At 41.6% G+C, this 22,058-nt stretch overlaps 1 protein-coding gene across 2 annotated transcripts in view; it reads right to left on the bottom strand.

Moving 5' to 3' along the window:
• Window positions 1-22,058, bottom strand: part of Srgap2 (SLIT-ROBO Rho GTPase activating protein 2) — a 220,975-nt gene that overhangs the window by 105,820 nt on the left and 93,097 nt on the right. The window contains exons 2-3 of one of the 2 annotated variants that reach the window (XM_032914706.1): window positions 4,303-6,213; window positions 979-1,141 (exon numbers count right to left, since the gene is read on the bottom strand). In XM_032914706.1, the coding sequence (XP_032770597.1) occupies window positions 979-1,141; window positions 4,303-4,364 (225 nt within the window). In that variant the 5' untranslated portion in view covers window positions 4,365-6,213. The remainder of the gene's footprint in view (window positions 1-978; window positions 1,142-4,302; window positions 6,214-22,058) is intronic. The other variant, XM_032914707.1, reaches the window with a different exon arrangement.

Raw genomic sequence — 22,058 nt, 5'->3', positions numbered from 1 at the left:
GAGGGATTAGGAGGTGTATTCTTGTGGAAGTAGAAGTGACGTTATTGGAGAAGTATGGGTTTTAAAAGCTCAAGCCAGTCCCAGTGTCTCTCTCTTCCTGCAGTCTATGGATTAGGCTGTAGAATTTTCAACTATTTCTCCAGCATCATGTCTGCCTGTGTGCCACCATGGTGAAAATGGACTAAACCTCTAAAACTGCAAGCCAGCCCCAGCTAAATGTTCTGTTTTATGCAAGCTGCTGTGGCCATGGAGTCTCCTCACAGCACCAGTACACTGACTAAGACAGCTACTATGTACAGTAGTCAGGTCTCTGCTGTCACTTAAAACCAAGCCTCATGAAAGAACAACTCCACAGAGAGTTCAAGAAAGGGGAGTTCCTGGCTTCCCAAGAGGCTAGCTCTAACACTAACACAAAAAAGGAGTATTTGACAAAAATGTCTTAAGATTAGGACAACTATTTTTAGGTATTCCTTGGTCTAATTGCTCAATCTACATGCAACAAATTGAGATAACAAAGAAACGTCAGAAAGCAGTGAGGTGTCCACGCTAAGAGTAACCAAATCCACGAGTTCAAATTGGCTAAGAGAGAACTTGGAAAGAAAGCTAAGTTCAAAATATAAACATGGAGGAATTACTAAGTGAACTAGATGAGGAAAACATGTTACAACACTAAAGAGCCCTGAGTCCCTAGAGGTTTCAAAGCCCACAGGAAGCTGCCAGAACAGCATCGATATATAAAGCTGGTAGGTAGTGCTGCTGGTCCATGGACACTTGGCTGTGTCTTCTGGGAGTATCAATTCAGCTTAGGAAGGTTAAAGCATTTGCCACTTCATTTTTTTTGTTTTAAGAGTATGTGGGCTAGAATGGTCAGTGGAAAACCTGTTAAGTGAGTCAAGAAAATACCCTTTCTTTTATTTACAAAGTCATGTCATTGCTCCAGCCAAGAGCCTTTGTGACTAGGAACAGCTATCCATTTACCTTTTTAAAGAGTCTTCCTGAGTCCTCACTGACTTGAACAAATCGAGGAATTATATTATTCAGGTAGATGTCACTCAGGGTGGTATGATCCCTGCTCTCCCGCTTCACCTGGTTTAAGAGGAGGTTCCAGCAGTTGACTGGAGAGAGAACATTCTGGTCCTTCCTACAGAGAAATAAATCAAAGGAAAAAAATTAGTGTTAGCAAGCAGGTAGAGCTAGCAGCTATGATTAAAGTCCATGTCACAACAATCACAATAATCAAAGCCGGAGCAGACGTCAGGGCACCCTCCCTGAAGCCTACTGCTGTGGTCTGAATGTGCCCCAGCCCTGGGCACCCAGATTTCTGCACTTTCTGTGCCCCAGCTACCATTTTGGGAGGTTGGGTTTAGCAGGAGGAAGTGAGTCACTGTGGGAATGAGTCTTAAGGTCTACAGGCCGTTATACTTCGTACTGTCTCTCTGAGATAAGAGCCAATAGCAACCCCATGCTCCCACAACCAAATAGCCCTGCTTGCATCTCCTGCCATGATGAGCCCTACTATAACCAGGAGTCAAAATAAATACTTCCTGGCTGTTGCTTCTTGTTATTGTTTGACAATAGGAATGTAGTAAGAAAAGTGACTAGCACATCTACACCACAACATTTTTTCTTTTTGAAAAACCCTAAAGGGGAGTAAGAAAGAACAAGAAGAGGAAAAGGAAACATGTGAGAGGAAGACAGAAACATTTCTGAAGACTTGATAAAAAGCTTCAAATATTCTATCTCAGTTAAACTCCAGCATCTCTCTCTCTCTCTCTCTCTCTCTCTCTCTCTCTCTCTCTCTCTCTCTCTCTCTCTCCTCCTCTCCCTCCCTCTCCCTCCCTTTTGTCTTTTGTCAAGCATCCACAATTACCACTGTTTTCATGATTAGAAAACTAAAACTCTCACACTAGTAAAGAGAAAGAGGAAGTCAGAACACAGCTCTGTACTGTCTGACTGGGACACATCAGACTTTCTCCACAGTCTAGAGACAGACTTGGAGCTTGGAGCACTGGGCTTACCGTTAGGGTTAAAGACAAGGTTAAGATCTTCTCTACAGGAGGGCTGCAGAGGGCTCAGTGGTTAAGAGACCTGCCACTCTCACAGAGGGCCTAGCTTCACTTCCCAGCACCCACATCAGGTAGTTCACAACCACGCGTAATTCCAGTTCCAGGGGATCACACCCCTCTTCTCATATCCATGGGCACCTGCCCTTATGTACACAAACCCATATACATGTACATATACATAGCTAAAATAAATTAAAAAATAATTTATCAGAGATAAAAATCACTGGAATACTACAAACTAAAACCTCTACAAGTTTGCCCACTATAGGAGTCCACAAAGATACGTGCCATGAAAAATTAGTTCTGTGGAACACATATAAGGGGGTTTTTGACATCACTGGCTGAACCATTATCTCATGTCCCATATTACTAAGAAAGTAACCTGATTTGAATATATGTATTCCTAGTATTCATGCTTTGGTAAGACCATAAATTCTAAACCTGTATGTTCATTTCCAATGCAAACAATGTGATTCCCAAAGCACATCAGTTACCGGCTCAGTCTGCACTTCTAATCTGAACACATAGCTATACCTCCCGAAGTTGGGTTTCTTTAAGGAGAGAAAAAAGGGTCTATTATGGTGCCTTCTTAAGGGATGCTATGTACTTGACATTCTTTTTCATGTACTTTACATTGCTGCTTAATTTATAGCTCACAGCTTGTCGAGAGGTGATCTGAAAGCTGAGGAGAGGTAAAGCAAAAAGAAACGGGAGAGCTTCTGTCTAAGTGACAACTGCAGAATGGCAATGGTGGCACTGGACAAGCCTGCAACCGCAAAAGGTGCACATGGCCACAGAAAGGAGGCAAACCTGTGAACTCAGCCCTTTTCTCTTCCTCCCTCTGCTCAGATTCTTTGCACAAAAGTAGTGAGTTGAGAAGAGCACTGTCACCATTCAGAGCTGGAGGCTGCCAAGCAACCTGTCAGCTCAGAACTCAACTCAGCGGCTTTCCACTTCTGCAACAACAGCTATTAACAAGTAATGTCGTTACAGCTCGCTGGGCTTCAGGACACTCCTCACCAGCAAACCAAACACTGACCTGACCAAATCTAAGAAGCTGCTTCAGTAACCCCGTGAGGTCAAGCTGAAACTGTTCTAACCTTGGCCCTGCCTCCTTCCACCATTCTTCTTCAGACAAAATTGCCAATGTTAAGTACTAACCACTAACCATAGTGACCATTAACTTTCTTGGGAAATAAATGGACTTCTGTGGAAACTTAAAAATACACTAGCTAAGGGGGTAAAGAGATATAATTAATCTATTTCCGTTAAAATGTTTAGCACAGGGTGGGGGCATAAGTAGAAAATAATCCTAATTTCACAATGGTAACAGATTTCAATATATGTATTAAATGATATCCTATCTTCATTCAAGGAAACTTTCAAAGTAATCCCCAGATTAGTTAACAGATAGTTAACAATACTCTGAAAAACACACAGTTTTAAAAAGTACTATTTAATAACGTATTTATTTTTATTTTATGTGCATTGGTATTTTACCTGCATGTATATCTATGTGAGGGGGTCAGAACTCCTGAAACTGGACTTATAGACAGTTGTGAGCTGTCATGTGGATGCGGGGAACTGAACCTGGGTCCTCTGGAAGAGCAGCCAATGCTCTTAACTGCTGAGTCATCTCTCCACCCCCTAAAAAGTAGTATTTAAAGAGGTCTGGCAAGATGGCTCAGTAGGTAAAAGCACTTGCCATGCAAACCTAATGACCTGAGTTCAATCCCTGGATCCCACAATATAAGGAAAAAATTGACTCTGAAAGTTGGCCTCTGATTTCCAATGTATGCTGTGACATGCATTCACAATGTTAAATTTTTAAAAGATGCAGTATTAAAACTCTAACATTTTTTTCAGGACATTTCTCTTGGCAGAACCCATGTCCTTGGTAAGAAAAGAATATGTCAGGCTGTTACACATAATTCTTAAAGGGGAGGTTTTATGAGACTCAATTTTACAATTGGTTTCTATCTGCTTCTTATGAGAGTACACAGATAGGTTAGTGGTCTATGCAAGATTCATGGGAGACCATGGGTAGCTAGAAAATCAACACCTGAGTCTTGTCATTTCATTATCCAGTTGCTACAATGCTTATTTTAAACATTAGGATTCACACAATTAATATGTTATGGGAATAGTCTCTAGGTAATATTAATGGCTTAATTTTAAAACAAAATATTGTTCTTTTGCAAACACCCCAATCAATTTGAAGTTATACCAAGAGTACCTATTAAAAAAAATTGGAGGCGTGGCAAGAGCGTCTGTGGATTGAACCAGGGCCTTGTACATTCTAGGCAAACACTCTACGGCTGAGCCATATCTCTATCCTGCAGGACTTTATTAATAGTGAAGAATCTAAACCAAACACAGAAATAAAGGTGATGAGGAAACTACAGAAAACTACTTTTAGTCATAATTCTGGTATCAATATTCTTAATTCATAAACACAGCCTCATCGTTCATAATGACTGATTCTGATAAACTCTAAAACGCTGTAGTTTAAAAATATCGTGTTCTCTATCTGTGTCTGTCTAGTCTATGACCAGGCACGGTGGCTATAATCCCCGAATCCAGGGTAGAGGTGTAAGGGTCAGAATCTGAAGTTAGTGTGGGCTGACCAGACAGACACACAGAAGGACCCTGCCGCAGAAGACAACAGCAGACACAAGCCAGTATCAACAGCTACCTCGTTTCTTCCAGGAGTTGCAGTCTTTTAATAGTACTATAGCTTTTAACGCAGTGTCTGGATTCTATAAATCTGAATTATTTCTCAGACACTATTCTCATACAAATAGATGCTTTTTCTTTTCAGGCCATGTCAGGACAAGAAAGGTGAAGAGACTGTGGAGAAGGGAGAAGTAAGTACACTACACAGGCAATTTTCCTGGCTGATAAGAACAAAGCCGCAACACTCTTCAGGCTGGAAAACAAGCAAGCCAGTCAGACATGCTTTCCTAGGAGAGTAGCAAGGCTCTGAGAGGACGGCCTCCTGCTCTAGGAGTTCTGCAGCTTGTTTGATTTGTAGCCAATGAAACTGGGAGAACTTCATTTGTTTAGGAGATTAAAATCTGTCTATATATCTTTTCCATCTAACATTTGTTAGTACATTGTCTTTACTTTCCTGTCCCCAACCCCAAGTCTCAGGCTGTACAATCCCTGGACATTTAAAAGGGTTTGCGTCTCTTAGGACTGTGCTGGAACACAGCTGTGAACCTCCTTAAACCCATCCCTAAAAAGCAAACAAAGTATCCAGAAGTGTTTTCCTTACTTAAAAAAATTCAGGAGGAAGATCAAGAAAATACCACTGTGCTGCATAAGAGATGACTTTAGTCAAAAGAAAGGAAACCCAGAGAGTCACAAGCCAGTGTACAACTACAAAAGAGATTGTCACTACAAAGGTACCACACGAGAGAAACCTGCACAACTGAACCGCTAACATTAGTTTGAAGACAGGAGCCCAGTTTTTCTCCCTCAGTAGAGATTACACCTATGGATGCTCAAAAACTTCTGAACAGATGACTAAAAAGATCTCTAAGATGACCAAGATAAAAAGCAGCCCCTCGATCATAAAATCTGTATATTAAATACTATCTCCCCCTCATATCTCCTAGTTGTTTTAGTAAGCTCACATACAAAGACACTTGTCCCACCAATTTCCTACCAGCTCATCTACAGAGTGGACAGTGCCCACCTAGCTCCTGACACAGCTTCAATAGATCACTGCTAAGCTCCCAGAAGCTCCTCCAGTACGGATGGCTATTAATTAACCACAGCTACATTTAAGGCCCTTGGAGCACAAGCCTGATGCTCGGATGGCTAGAGCTTCTGCACTGCTATTCTGAGGTTTCCTTCTGGGTCTACAGTCTATTATTTGCCCTTCCGCAGGGCTGTTGTTGTAGATCAGCTGAGATGATGGATGCGAGAGAACTTTAGCAACACAAAACACTATGCAAATGGGAGAAATATTAGTATTTTCATTTCCAAATACTTGAGGACTTAGCTTTCATCCATTCCCAACATGCTCTGCAACAGGCACCGGGCCACAGCCAAGAGCGCAGCCTGCTCAAAGTGCACAACACTCAGCAAATCGCAGTTGGAGAAGACAGCGACAGGCAATTAACCAAGCAGCTGCATGTCTCTGGGAAGACAGGAGAGAAATATGAAAGGAGAGCAGCCTTCAGTACTCCACTGTCCTTTCCCAAAGAGACAAGGTAGAACAATAGTCCTGTGTCCCTCAGTGGGAACTGTGTGCCGAGGCTGACAAGAAAGAATTCAAAGGGAGCCCAGAATCCCTGTAGCACCAGACTTCCAAAGCCACAGCAGAGTCCCCACCAGAGCTGCCAGTTTCTAAAAGGCTGGCAACTGCCAATGCATCTAAGAACACAATTTCCCACTTTTAGATAACAGTTCTGCGATGACAGACAAAACTCTGAATGATTTAAATTCATCGCTCAATATATGTTATTAAGTCTCCAATGAGAAAAGGAGCAGGTATGTGCGTGATAAAGGAGCTCATTTGGTGATGGTTTGACAGCAAACGAATGACGAGAGAGAAGCTGAATTCAAAGAAATAAAATAAATAAAAAAATGTAAACCCAAATTCCCTCTTGGCACCTTGATTAAAATGAAATGAACTGAAGCAGCCAAAGAGATTATTTTATTCAGATGAGTGTTATTAGCCTTTCTGGCTTATTTTCTTTATTATGCATTTTGCTGATGCTGACAGAAACAGACGAGCTCATAGAGGAAAAGCTGCAGCGGATTTGTGGTCTGACAGTGCCGTGCATAAAATCAGACCCTTGCTGACCCAGATAAGCCAGAGGATGGATTGGATTTGCTAGGGAAGGTGTTAAAAGGAGGGGAGAATTTAAAAATTAAATTGCCAAGGCAGAAACTGACTTAAAAAGATTTCATCTGTAATGGTGGCTTCTGGTTGTGTGATACAGTAGTACAGTGGCAGCCTGGAGGTACCTTTCAAAGACAGGCAGGCAGACAGGGGGTGGGCACACTTCTCTGGATTTATCACAGCTGTGGCTTCAGCTTTGCCAACAATGAGATCAGAGTAGGAGAGCTTAGAGACAGGGACAGAGAGGTACCCAAGGCAAAACCAATACACGTTATGAGTGAAGAAATAAGCTTTCAAATTGTCAAGTTAGGGACCATGCTTGCCTAGACAGCTGATTAGAAAGGATTCAAGAAGCTGTGTATGTGCCTTACTCAAAACAGACTAACTGTCCCTCCCTTCTAATCAGGTTTGGGGAAAGAGCTATTGTGAATGGGATTTTTGCATCAGTGGAGGAGCAGTCCCATGGAGCTCAGCTACAACCTTCATAACCTTTGGACAGAAGCACGCCCAAGGACTGAGAGCTTTAGAAATTTACCTCTTTCTTTCTCCTTCCTCTCTCTCTTTCTTTCTTTTCTCCTTTCTTTCTTTCTTTCTTTCTTTCTTTCTTTCTTTCTTTCTTTCTCTCTTTCTTTGTCTCACTGTTTGTGTGTAAACAGATATAGACAAGCCCATTGAGAAAGCCTCATTTGACTGAATTAGAAGTCTGCTTATCACAGACTTCTTTATGGCTTCTGTAGACCTGGGGCCTTCTCCTCCTTTACTCAACTCTTCTTGTATGCTATACATATAATCTTAATACTGGAGAACATAAACTATGAACTCAACTTCTATGTAATCTCTAGAAAGTCATTTGGACATTAGACAGACCCTTCTCAAGACACACTGGAATAAGCAGGGATTAATACTAGGCATAGTTTATGTCTATAATCCCAGAATTTGGGAGGGGGAGGCAGGAGGATTGCTGCAAGTTCTATGCTAGCTAGACCTATACAATGATACCATGTCTCAAAAAAGGCAGTGATCACATCGAAAGGCCTGAAGTACAAATAATCGGCAGAACTAAAATACAGCAAGAGACAGAAATGCACAGCAAAGATTTGAGCAATAAGCAAACAACAGGAATCAGAGGCTCCTGGGCTGGGACAGTTTATCGTCACCACCATTACATTTTCAGTTGGATCCATGTGTTCTGTAGAAAGAACTGTGAACAATTCTACAATTAAATCTTCAGTTTTTCCTTCTCTACTTAATTAAGATGTCACCAGAAGCCCTGTAAGTAATGGCAACTGTATAGGGAAAGCCCAGATGTGTGAACATATTTTTAAAATAAATAAAACCTTGAAAGATGACTGGGGCACACTGTCTGGCTCAGTCTTGGTCATTTATGCCAGGGAATGAAATACCTATGTGTGCCAAAATAGAACGGCACCATTCCGAAAGCCACACACTATTTCAAAGCATCAAATGCTCCCTTTAGGAGCAGGCATCTCAGGCACCAGGCGCAAGTGCAGAAATCTGATCTATAGCCAGCAATGACTGATTGCCAGCCAGGAGGGGATAAGCTTGAGTACTAACGGCCCGTTGGTATGAAAGGGGAACCACAGCGTACCTCCCTTTCCAATGTATGTTCTTGGGATGGGAGTCCTTACTCTATGGCTCATGGTAACAATGGGGAAAGCAAAGGTAAGTGGAACAGAGTCATGCAGTCCTCGGAGCAGCTTCACATGTCATTACTACTCCCCGTGTGCTGTTATCTCGTGTTTACTCTCTGAGTAGCAGCCCAGTGACCGCATTTGTATCCTTGTTGGCTTGTGCACTCCAAACTCAGGCATGTTATTAGCTAGGTTAGTACTTTATTAGTGAAGCTTTAAAGGGCTTGGTGGTGTAAGGATGCCCTAGTAAGTTTCCAGGTTAGTAGGTCAAAATTTGAGTTCAGTTCCTTATGGAATTTAGACGACTAATGACTCTATCCCAGTGAGAAAGTATTCTGTATAAAGCACCCTAAGACCTAGATTCAGCTCTGCTACTTGATAGCCAGGTGATCTTGTTAAGTGACAATATACTGTGGCCTTCATAGTTTCTTTTCCTGTTTAAAAGTATAAATGAAAACAACAGACCCAATGCCTAACTCATCTGACTCCTGTTAAGATTAAATTAAACGAGGTGATGTATTAAAAAGTTTCACCCACAGGAAGTGTTCTGCAGCCATGTCATCAATACTTATCACTTTAACACCTGTTATTACTACTTGACAGCCCACTCAATGACTCTACACTCACAAAATGGCTTCAATGAAGTTGTAATTTTCCTAAAGACAAATACATTTTAAACTTCTCGGATACTCTAAATATGACAATGAATATGTTTGACACACTTAGACTATGTCAGTGCACTAATAGGAATAAGTCTTGCTACTACTATTAACTTATCAGCCAATTCTAGGGAAATTCCAAGCTTAGTAAATCTGCTGCACCCAACTTTGCCCAGACTTGAAAGGGGAAAAGTTTAAAGTGTAAAGAAAAAGCCAGAAGGCACAAAAAATAGAATCATGCAATTTCAGAAATAGAAGGGACTTTCAGGATGGTGAAGAGTCTAAACCAAACCCATCATTTTCCATGGGAGAAAAATGATACTCATGGATCTTGAGGTCACACAAATAGTGGTGGAACAAGACAAGAGCCCAGGTCTCTTGACTGGCAGCCATTTCTTATTTCATTGTGATGGTCACTACATTTCACTCAGAACGCCTAACTTAGTGTCTACAAAGACCTAGTGCTGAAAGTGTTAATGGACAATGCTTAGCTGCCCGGAGCACGGAGCTATTCTAAGACGACACATAACAGGAATACCAAGGGTCCATGAACCCAGAGGGAGCAAAGCTGCTGGTGACTGGCGGCGCCAGGAAACATGTTGACACACTGCATGTGGTTACACATGAAAGGCAAGTGAAGAGAAAACAGTTTTGAATCCCACCCATTCTAATTTGGGACTGGCTTTGGGCACCTACTGGAGGGTTGTGCCATACCCGGCCACTCTGTAAAAGGACCTTTCAGTTCCTTCATTCTCTATTCTGTGGCTTCAGTTGAAATGTTTTCTGCTGTATAAGAACCTTAACAAACATTTTTAAAAGAGAACTGTCAAGGCCTACTAGGGAAGATCCATGAGGCACTGTAGGTGATTAGGGTCATTCTGAAACAGAAGATTCTCAATCAGGATTTGAATCCTGTTATCTACTGTCCAAGCTCGTAAGTGAACTGACTCGTTAGACAGCCAGGCTCCTAAATTCCTAAGAGAGCCTTTTCTCTAAGTGACCCCAAATCACCCTGCAACAGAATCACCTGGAGTGCTTGCTTAAACTGGGAACTGGAGGAATGCCCAGGGATCTTCCTTTTTAAATAAGCACTCTGGGTAACTCTGCACACTGCCAAAACACTTTGAACTAATGTTCTTACAGGAATACTTTTCAATCTATGTGATACGAGTCACTAATGTAGCTGAAATAATAATAAATTTAAAACTAGTATTCTACTCCCCAACCTCTAAAACTCGAAAACAGTAGAGCAGAATAACAGAACATAGTAGAAAATGTCCTGGGGCTGGCAAGATGGCTACTGTTTTAAGAGTGAGTACTGCTCTTGTAGAGGACCCAAGTTTGGATCACAGCACCCACGTCAGGCAGCTCACAACCACCTGTAACTCTAGCTCCAGGGCGTCCAATGTCCTTTCTTGGCATTCACACATGCACATACTCACACAGACACATTAACTCAGTAATAAATATTTTTTAAAATAAAATATCACAGGCTATACTGTATATAGCAAAATTTGTCTTTGTTTTTGAAAGGGATGTCCTCAGTTACTTAATAATACAAATGTACATTGCCTTGTATTTTTCTGTTCTTTGTTTTGTTTTGTTAGTTGTTTATTTTAATCAGGGTCTTACTATGTAGCCCAGGCTAGCTTAGAATTCATGTTCCCCTGCCTCAGTTTCTCCAGTATATAGATTTCAGTTGTAGACAGCCATGGCTGGCACATATTCTTATGAATAGACCTGTGTATTACCGCTTACCATATGGTTTAAAAGTTTAGCCAATGGTCCTAAATTCCAGAAGATGATCAGATATCCCAGGTCCTTTTAAGAATCTAAAAATTCTCCTTAAAGTATTTTCATCCAGAGCCAGAAGTGAGAAAGAAAGGAGGACGGAGAAAAGGAATTGAGGGAAGGGGCCCTGCAATGACCCACTGGATATGAAGTACTTGCTGTGCAAGCACAGGACCTGAGTTCGGATTCCAGCACACACATAAAAGCTAGGATGGTGATGGGCATCTGTAGCCTAAATACTGGGGTGGGTAGAGACAAGTGGATCCTGGAAACTTGTTTAGCCAACTAATCTAGCCAAAAGATCAAGCTCTAGGTTCACAGAGAGACCTTGCCTTTAACAAACGAACAAACAAACAAACAAACAAACAAATCCAGTAGCAAGTGATAGAGAAAAACACCTAACATTGATCTCTAGGCTTCATACTCCATGTATGGAGGAGCACCCCCCCCTCTCCAGGACTACAACCACACACACAAAGGAATTGTGGCCAGAGAGAGAAATCAAGGACAAATCTCCTAACTTCCACGTAAGTACAGAATTCCCTGAGCTTCTGGAAGCCCATTCCCTAAGAAGCTCTTTTCAGGACAACCCCTACAGGTACTCAGTGCTCCGGTCACAGCAGACATCCCAAGTTTACCACATTTATACTATCTTCTTCCTGACGCTCTATAGCTGACAGCCACTGTCTTTGTTGTGCATCTGTATGATAAATAGCTCCACTATGTTGATTTCTTTTTTATTTACAGTGCCTAGAGTTGCTGAGTTAAACAATCTTCTAAAGAACATGGGAAGAAAGTGGTTGGCAATTTCCAAGAAGAAAGATTTTGAAAATAATGATGTGGGCACAATGTTACTTGTCTCCTAAGTGACACACTTGCTAACTGTAGGAAGCGTCTACACACACTTGGCAAGGCAGGCAGGCAGGCAGGCAGGAAGTGGGAGGCCCCCTTTCATACCCTTACGGTTAAAATCAATAGGAGGGCACTTTTGTTCTTAAGTGGGTGACTTCTTGATCACTGAGAGAAGCTGAGCCTTGTCTCCTTTATATGACCAAAAGGACATAAAATATAGTCCTAAATAGAAGATTCAAAAGCAGCAAAATTAGAAAAATGTCAGCATCTCCAGCTTGGTTGTCACATAATGGATTAAATCCATTAACATGTGGAGAGAATAAAAATAGAGTGGAGGTTCTGGGAACTATGCTAAGGAAGGCATACAAAGGACGAATAGTGAGGGTTAAGAGGGAAGAGGCAGGGGGATGGAGGAATGGAAGAAGAAGGAGTGCCACTGAGAACACTAAACCCCAAAATACTCTACAATGTTCTGGTGCTTTCTAGTAATTTGTTTCCAAGCTGTAGAAACCAGCTCAGCCTCTGAGGCTGTGAGCCCATCTGGTTTTGAACTTAGGCTGCACAAGATTCAGAACAACTGGAAACAGCAGCACTGACCAGGTTACAGCTATCTGGAGGGAGAAGAAAGAAAATGAGTGTGGGAGGTAGAGGGATGAGGGTCAAGTAAGGCATAGGAAGGAGAACCCAGAAGCCATCCTCGGAGAGAAGGAAGATAACCAGGTCAAAATGAGCTGAGTTGTTAGAGAAGCCACGATGTCACCGTGAAGAAAGCTAACAAGGAAACGTAAGGGGCATCAGAACAGGGAGTTGGAGGGGGTCTATGGAGAGATGGCCTAGGCCAGATCAAGGCTGCAAAAGGTCCTACATCAATCACATGACATGAGAGCCTGGTAAATGGTCTACACAATCACAGCACAAGCCTAAGATTAAAAGGGTCCACATCCATAGAATATCTAGTCCTAGAGTCACGTCTGGCTCAGAGATAGGAAGACAAGTCCATAGCAGTCCTTGGATACATTTGCCATCTGCCCTACGACACCATCACTGACTTCTGCTAACATCCTGATACAATCTTTGGATGGATGAGCAAGTCCCTTGCTTTTCCTTAAGCTTCTTTTCTTCTTTCCTTCTTTCTCTTTCTTTCCTTTCCTTTTCTTTTCTTTTCTTTTTTCTTTTTCTTTCTTTTTTTTTTTTTTTTTTGTTTGTTTTGTTTTGTTTCGTTTCCTTCTTGCATTTTGGTTTTCTGGAACAGGGTTTCTCTGTTTAACTCTGGCTGTCATGAAACTCACTCTATAGACCAGGTTTGCCTCAAAATCAGAGATCTGCCAGCCCCTGCCTCCAAGTGCTGGGATTAAAGGTGTGCCACCATGCCCATGCCAGCACTTCCTTAAGCTTTTATCTCTCATCAAGAAAAGATTTGGAAGTGAGACAGTTTATCAATCTCCCAACCTGGAGAAGAAAAATTAAACATAAACAAACTATTTCAAACAAAACAGTGAAAGTCTGAGCTTTAAAGGATAAAGTATTTAGGAGCAACTTTTTGAACACAATGTTTTGGCTGGAGACAAAAACCTTGAATACTCTAAGTCACTAGTAACTGGGTCACTGTTTTTCAGAGGTTTGAATTAACAATTTTGAAACCACATTCTGTGCAGTCCAGGAGTAAATATCTAATTAATACATTGTGGATAATAGGAGCAGAGTCCTCACTGCTCAGAAGAAAAGAGCAAATCTGCAGAGTGGAGACATGTAAATGGAACAGGTGGCACTAAACCAGCGCTGATGATTAATGTGAATCCACAGGCTTTGCTACAGGTCTGGGTTAATAATGGTTGAGCTTAAAACGTTTTACCTCATAATGGCATAGAAGCAATAAGCATTCAGTAAAAACTATATTTTAAATGGCCTGGTTAGCTCTATGCAGTATGACTCTCTTTGGTGATTCTGGTCAGTAGCCAACATATGATCACAAGTGTAAATAATACTCCAGAATGTGCTCTATTGCTAAGTCATGGGGCTTATTAAGTGTATTACATGCACTTTCAACTTACATTTCCAGCTCACTATGAATTTATCAGATGTAATCCTGCCAGAAGCAGAAGAGCATGTAAATATAAATGGAGAAAAAAGGTAGAAGTACTTGGGTATTGGTTTCCCATCTGTCTACTACCTTTGCTGACAGATACTCTAAATAGTTAAACTGCAGTAAAAAATAGCACGCATAAGCAACTGTTGTTTCTAGATTTAATTCCATACTAAATGCAACCAGGACTCTGTAAAGAAATGGCCTTCTAGAGCAGAAACAAGGAAAATTCAGTCTGAGCCTGGACCATTTTCTACACAGTACGAAAGCACTCAGAGAAATAAGGAGACATGTCACAGGGTCACAGGATCCTGACTCCAGAAACCAAATAGGACACCATGAATGTAAGATAAATAAAAATATTCAGAGATCATAAACTGTTAAAGGAAGTACATATCTACCACTTCATATTGATATAAACAAGACAAAAAAATGGTGGGAAATCACTTGCTTCTACAAAATCCCACCTGAAAAACATAGACAGAATTGGGAAGTTGACTTTTGGATAACCTTCTTTCTCCTCCAGTAGATTGGTATTACTAACTTAGAGGACCAAAACTACTAGTATTTATTTGCAGGTGAAAAGTATGTCTCCACATGTCCTGTAATTCCAAAGCACAGACAGAATAGCTCTAAGAATTATATCAAAAATAGAGAAACCTGAAAGATACCACTTCAAGGTCAAATAACAGTAAATCTCCAGCAAGTGACATGGCACACTGAGAAAACCATGACAGTAACCTCTTTGGTACTCCTATCAACTCATGCTACCTGAATCAAATCACAGATGGTATTATCAGAAGATTAGAAATAGAAAATTAAGGGTGGTGGCAATGCTTGCCTTTAATGCTTGCATGCAGGAGGCAGAGGCAGGCGAATCTCTAAGGCGAATCTGGTCCAGGACGGCCTTCACTACACAGAGAAACCCTGTTTCAAAACAACCGCAACAACCACAAAAACAAACAAAAAAGAATTCATTCCAGAAATAGCAAATTAAGTAGTAATTTTTGGGTCAAATGTTCAAAAACAAAGTCAGTGTAATAAAATACAGGGACTTGGGATTTAGTCTGTATTAAGACATTTAGAGACAAGACAACTTATGACCTACACAATGTGAACTTTCCTATTCAAATAACTGGTAAACTCTGGATGGCCATGGCTTAGGTATTATCATGGTGATCTTCATGGTCTGATTTTGACAGGTCTACTGTGATTATGTTGGAAAACAGTTTTAGCCGACACCCACTGAAGTGCACAGGGATAAAGGAGTACCATGTCGGCAAACTTACTCTGAAGTGTTTCAGGAACATAAACACTGTAAACTGCATGGAAAGAAAAAGAAGTATGCAAAGCAAATGTGTGCTATATTAACCTTACTTTCAATATGGGTAAAATGGCATATGATATTTTGTATTATTCTTACATTTTGTCCTATAATTATAAAATATGTCAAAATAAAAAAAAATTATCAAGGATTCCATTCTGGAAGAAAGTGATGCCATTTTCCTCATCTCTCCTTTGGCAGTAAGTATGTGTTACTTTGTTTTTTCATATAAGCCTCTCTCCCACACGGCACCATGAGCCTCCTGAAAAAAGGGGAGGTCGGTCATCTCTCTGACTCCAGAACCTATGCAATATCTGTGCAGAATTATTCACTGTTGATAATGAAATGCAGCCCAATGTTCACTCAGTGTCTAAAAGCATTCCTCAACATTCTTGGTTCCTTATCTTGAACTCCATGTTTTATTGGAACATAAAAATGTGCACACACATACTTACACTATTTCACATTAGTCAGTAACCTCCATTAATTAAAATATCAGCTTGATCTAGTTATAGTTCATTCATGGCAGGGCCCTAGCAAATAGTAAGTGTTCATTAATGCTTGCTTGCTTAAAAAAATAAGCCAACTAGGAAATACTACTTATTTCCTAAACTTCTGGACAAAACAGCCAGTGACTTGCTTTCCAGAATCATTAACAATATAAGAGTATTGTTATAGCCCCCAAACGACAAATGCTTTTAACCAAAGATTTTGAAAACAGTTGTTTCTGGCTAACAAGAGTGCAACATTTGGCCAAACCTGATATATTGTCTTTTCTTCTTTTATTAAAGGTGAGAACCTTTTCTAAGCATATTTTAATTTTGTATTATATACTGTAGTCTTTTATTTTCCATTCTGATTTTCCCGACTATATGGTAAAGTATAAGGTTTCTAAGTCATCTTGCTTTAGTACATGAACTTGGAGTTTGGGTGATAGAGATAAAGAAAAGGAAGCTCTCAGGGCGGAGCACTTGCTTAGCATATGTGCATATGTGTGGCCTTAGGTTACAGCCCTAGTGCCACAAGAGGAAGGGAGGAAAGAGAGGGGGCAGAACTGAAACTGCTGTGAGCCTTACTATCTACAACTGATGGTGATTAATGATGTAATGGGAATCTCACAAAATCAGCACAGAGAAAGTACAAAAAAATACGATCAGAATCCAAGAAAAGTGCCACGTGGTGGTGCATGCCTGCAGTCCCAGGACTCAAGCAGTGGAGGAAGGACTATGGGTTCAAGAGTGAGATGCTGACCTTAAAAGAAAATCCTAGAAAAGCCCATAACCCAGAAATCTGTACACTGTAAGATGCAAACGACTTTGAAGGTACTAATGAAAGTCTCTGCTGTGCAGCTGTCAGAATATGTTGTGGTAGGAAGGGCACACATTTCTATCCATACAAGGAAGGGGCGAACAAAGTCACATGTGTACAAATGAGCAAGCTTGAAGGGGAGGAAGGCAGGAAATCAATATACCTTTGAAGCTCAGCCTTCCTAACTGTGCCTGCTTCCCTGGGTGCCTCGCTCTCTATTCAGAGTCCATTCAATAGCGCTTTATGTTCCAAGGAAATCTGTCAGAGGCATTTCCACCTGTACATTGCAGAATTGGTCCCTTACAACTTCCTCCTTTTGCTGAATCCCCAAGACGCTGCTATAAATTCAAAGAATTTCAAGCATCAACAGAAACCTCAACCTCCACCCCTAGAACTTAGTTAGGAACATCTGTTGTTTACAAAGGTTCAGACTGAGAGCTGCCAGACTTGTTCTACAACCTCTACTTTAGCACCAGAGGCTGCCAGGGAGGGATGTCTGAATTTCATGCAAGGATGCCCTGTTCCAATCACTTAAGCAGAAATAGGTTAATACAGCTCAGCATCTTACCACTGAATACAACCCGAGTTTGTTTGGTTTATTCTAATCCTGACTCCTTAATCAGTGTGCCAAAAATGTTAAGATCCAAACCTGTTTCATTGATCCTTCCGGAATGTCAAACCCAGGGGGCGGTGGGTCCGTTAGTAGAAGAAACAGAAGCTAACAGAATAAAATTATCTTGCAGCAATGAAAAATCCAACCTCCCCCCCCCCTTTTCCCTCAACCTCCTTAAATTCTTCATTAACACTGAGCTCTTCCCTCGTGATTCTGTATCTCCTCACAGTATGATGCTTCAGCACGCACAGGACTTAGATATTAAAGCCTTTACTTCAATTAACATGGGACCAAATTTAATTGAGAACATAATTGTGCTATCTTCTACCTTTCTGTTACTGAACCAAGCACGAGTCCTTTCCTGAATATTCCACCTTTCCTCCCTTCTCAGGAAACTACTGGTATCTGCTTTAAATAGGATTCTATTTTTAGATTCATGTGCCTGTGTGGATATGTGCTATTATTCTCTTACAGCCTGCCTGGCTTTCCCCAATCAACAATAAAAAATAAAGTCTGTCTAGCAGAAGCTAGCTGTCTTTTCTTCTTATTTTGGAAGCCCTCCCACTTCACACAGTCAGCTCCCAATTCCAAGGCATAGCTTTTGTCTTTAAAAGAGAACTGGGTCAAAGACAATGCATTTAATTGGCTGTGAATTCTTAAGAATTAAAGATGCAGAGATGGTTTATTGCAATACTTATAGGCGTAGATTTCCCTTTTCCCCTGTCAAAGGGCATGCTACTGCCTGGGGAATTAAAAGCTTGAAGTGCGGTCTGCTGACCCTTTCCTGCCAGATCCTAGGAAGCATAGGAAGCTCTTGGAAGTCTGGCATCCTCCCAAATGCTCATAAAAGCATGTTTCACTGTTGACCTGCCCTCTATCATTCTCTATCCCAGAAGGATGAAATAAGGCCATTTAAGTACAAGTGTGGAAGCCTCCTGAAACCTGGAACCCAGGAACCATATTCTGTTTCCCATGTGGCTGACTCGATGCTGCACTGGCCCGCTGGTCTCCATGGACCGCAGAGAGCTGAATAGAACTGGCCATCTTCCTACTCAGGTCTCATGCTCTTTGCACAAATCTTAACAGCTTCTTGCTACACTCTTCTGTGGTGGTGGTAATTCTATGAGCTAGTTTCTGAGTACCTACTAAGTGCAGGTGCTAGCCTAGTACTTCCCATGGAAACTAAAGGTGAAAGGGGTTTTAATGACTAGTTCAAAGTCACACAGATATAAGCAGTAGAGGTCAAGTTTAGACTCAAGTTTACCTGGTTCAAAGCTCTGGAGTTTTGCTTTGTTTTGTTTTTCTACTAAGTTGCAAAACTTTCCAAAAGGCTTGCACCAAAATTATTTTCCGGTTCCAAAGATTGGTCAAGCAACTGGTCTTGCCCACACTCAAGTTGCCTTCTGATAACTCCCATCCTCCTTTATCCTGTGTAAGGAGCCCTCCCAACACCTTTCATTTTCTTACGAGTTCTCTGAGAATTCCATATGCACTTCCATCACCCATCCAACTCTTCCCAGATCTATTCTATTCCTGTCCGTATCCACCCAACTTGGTACCATTAAAAAAAAAACAAAAACAAGACCAATTTGTGCTGTGCTGCCCAAATATTCTTGGGTGTATGGTCTTCCACTAGAGCATGGTTAACTTAATAGGAGCTATATGCAGAGAAAACTGTCTTTCCTTCTCCCAACACCTAACAACTGCTATTGGCTTCATGGCAAACGGAGGGATTTTGTGACCAATGCCCATCTCCATGTTGGCCTCTGGTCTGATTTGGTCTGCAGAGGTCTTGTACACATTGTCACAACTGCATTGAGTTGAGATGTGCAGCTGCCCTGTGACTAGAAGATACTGTTTCCTTGTAGTCAGTCTCTGGCTCTGACATCCTTTCCAGCCCCTCTTCTGCAGTGACCCCTGAGCTTTAGAAGGAGGGAGTGCAGAATATATGTTTCACTTAGGACTGAGTTTCTGCAGTCTCTTCATCTTTTGCCAGTTGTCAACACCGTCTTTAAAAAGGATGGACCATCACCTAAAGTTCTATATGGAATGGGCTAGTGGAAAACATACCAAGGAATTTCCTGTTAATTTCTCAATAAAAAGGGAACTTGAGCCACAGGGAAGGGAACTCAACCCATGCCTAACACCAGATGCTACTACATCTGAGCAAAACTTTCCTGGGGGAAACAAACAATTGCCAAGTAAGTCCAAAATGAATGAATGATGTGCAAGTCCCAGGAAGTCAGGAGTTCTCCCTTCTAGCAACTTTACCTTTCCTATTGCTGCCCTCCTTATGTGATCCCATACTCAAGGAGAACCTGTTTTCTCTGGTTCTCCACTTTTTTCTCTCTTGCAACCAGAGCTCTAATGTTCTCTATGGCCAGCTGATGGCTTTTCAACCCAATGTCATCTTGTGAGAGTAGCAGATGACTGAACTTGACTCTGAAGGAAGACCCCACTAGCAGGAAGAAGGGAAGTACTTACAGCAACTTCCACACACATAGGCTAGGCCTGAGACCAAGAACACAGCCTCTACATGAATCTTAATCGATTGTGCACTTACTCTTTCACTGAAGGGAGTACTGAAAGTTGAATATCCATCAAATTTCATTGTTTTCTATTTTTTGTGTGTTTGACTACTTTGCCTGCCCGTCTATATATTATGTCTGTGCCTGATGCCCCAGAGTCAAAAGAAGGCAGCAGATCCTATGAAACAGGAATTACAGAGGGTGGGGGCTATCATGTAGGTTGTAGGAACTGAAGCTGGATCCTCTGAAAGAATAACCAGTGCTCTAACTGCCCAGCCAACTCTCCAGCCCCTACCAGTTCATGAGATGGCAAGGCCAGGCTTTCTTGAGACCGTCCCAAGAGTAACAACTCACAGACATTAAGTAGGCAGTTACTTTCCATGTGCCCAACTTCACGTACTGCTAACTTAATGTTAGAAAAAAGAAAATATTGTTTTGCGGGGGTGGAGGTGGGGTCCTAAGTTAAAGTCCCTTTAATTTCTTTGGGCTCCCTCTTCTAAGAGTCTAGAACATAATTTTAAAATGTCCAACAAATATTTATTAAGGAGAAGGAAAAGGTGGGAAAATATTGACAACAGGCTATAAAATAGCACAAGGTCTGTGTAGGGAACACAGCAGGATAGCCAAGCAGAGTGTTTCTCTAAACCTCCACATGGGGTAGGGGTGGGGGAGAGAAAGTACCTCAAATTAAAACAAAGACATTAGTTATTAAAAGCAGAAGATCAAAACCAAATGAGCTGAAAAGTAATTTACAGAAAGCCTGGTGAAAGAAAAGAAGAAAAGCCAGCACATTATTAATTAGAATCCTTCAGAATCCTGTGGGGCAATATTAACACAAATTCCACTTGAAGAGACAATCAAAGGCTCAACAACAAAGAGGAATACATTTATGCTCTTCAGAGAGCCAAAGAAAATGCCAAAACATCCTCCATAGGAAGGCTTCCTACCTCTCAGAACGTTTTATCTCTGCTCTTAATCAAACAAGGCTGTAACAGTCAGGGGACAGGGAGGCCACATTACCTATCTCAAAGCTGAAGGTAGAGTGGAATAATCAGTCTAGCTGTCTATAGCTTCTCTCACTGGGGCAGAGGGAATGGGAGCATCAGGTCAGATTTTACATGAGTCATGCTGGACAGGCTTTAGTAGGATATCTTCCCTGAGCCATGTGGGGAAGGACAAAAGGTGAACAGGAACAAAGAACAGAAAGCAGAGTCACAGGGCCACAGGGTAATGACTTCCAGTGGAAAATGTTTTTTGTCCAAAAGATGAAAATAAGGAGTTCAGCAACATTTGCTCCTAAATGCAGCCACTTAAAGCTGTAACAAAATAACCATCCTAACCCGGGGCGAATGGCTGAAACGGAGCCAGAGTAAGAGGCTGGCCTGGAAAAGGGTGGGATGAATCCATGTGTACTGCCTTTAGCCCTGGCCAACCTGCTCCGTCCCAAGCTGAATAAAGTCCACATCCCAGAGCAGGCTCTACCCCGAGCTGCTGCTGGCAGCTGTTCTCCTGGCAGCACAGGCAGACAGATTCATGGCATTACTGGGCCAACAGCTGCTGCAGCGCTGGGGGAAGTGACAAGTGCCTGCTGAGAGTGAGCTATTCTGGGACCAGTCACAGAGTCAGCAAAATTGAGGCTACAGTTGCAGGCTGAATGAAGATACAGTACACTTCCTACTCCAAAGTTTAGAAAACCAAAAAGTGCTTTCTCCGGCCCAGCTCGTTTGGCTTAGGTGACTCACATTCAGCTCCATCCTTCTATTCTCCAGGGTCCTGACTTTCATTCTGGCTCCTATTATTCCATCACTAAACTGCCTTATCTCCCTACTATGTCCTTTCATCTAGGCTATTTCTTTGTTTCTTTCCTCCCTTTTTAAATGATTTATCTATTTTTATTTTCTTTGCATGGCTGTTTTGCCTGCCTCTGTGTGTGTGTGTGTGTGTGTGTGTATGAGGGTGTCAAATCCCCTGCACTGGGAGTTATACACAGTTGTGAGCTGCCATGTGGGTGTTGGGAATTGAACCCAGGTCCTCTGAAAGAACAACCAGTGCTCATGATCCCTGAGACATCCTTTCAAAAGCATGAACATAATTCAACTCCTTGTTCAGAAATTGTCAGTGGTTCCTCTATACTTACAGAACAAAGCCCTAACTCTATTGGCTAGTATTTATAACCTTCCATAATCTTCTGGCTTACCAACTTTTATAGATATAATTCCTACTGTCCAGAAAAGCAGATGTTATCCACAGCCATGGTTTTCTCACCTCAGGGCTGTTGGTAAAACCATGGCTGTGGGTAACACTATTTTCTATCTAAAATACTTCCT

The sequence above is a fragment of the Rattus rattus genome, chromosome 10 (genome assembly GCF_011064425.1).
Source record: "Rattus rattus isolate New Zealand chromosome 10, Rrattus_CSIRO_v1, whole genome shotgun sequence".
NCBI classification, from domain to species: domain Eukaryota; kingdom Metazoa; phylum Chordata; class Mammalia; order Rodentia; family Muridae; genus Rattus; species Rattus rattus.
Note: the sequence above shows the minus strand (reverse complement) of the source record. Positions and strands in the feature narration are given on the sequence as shown.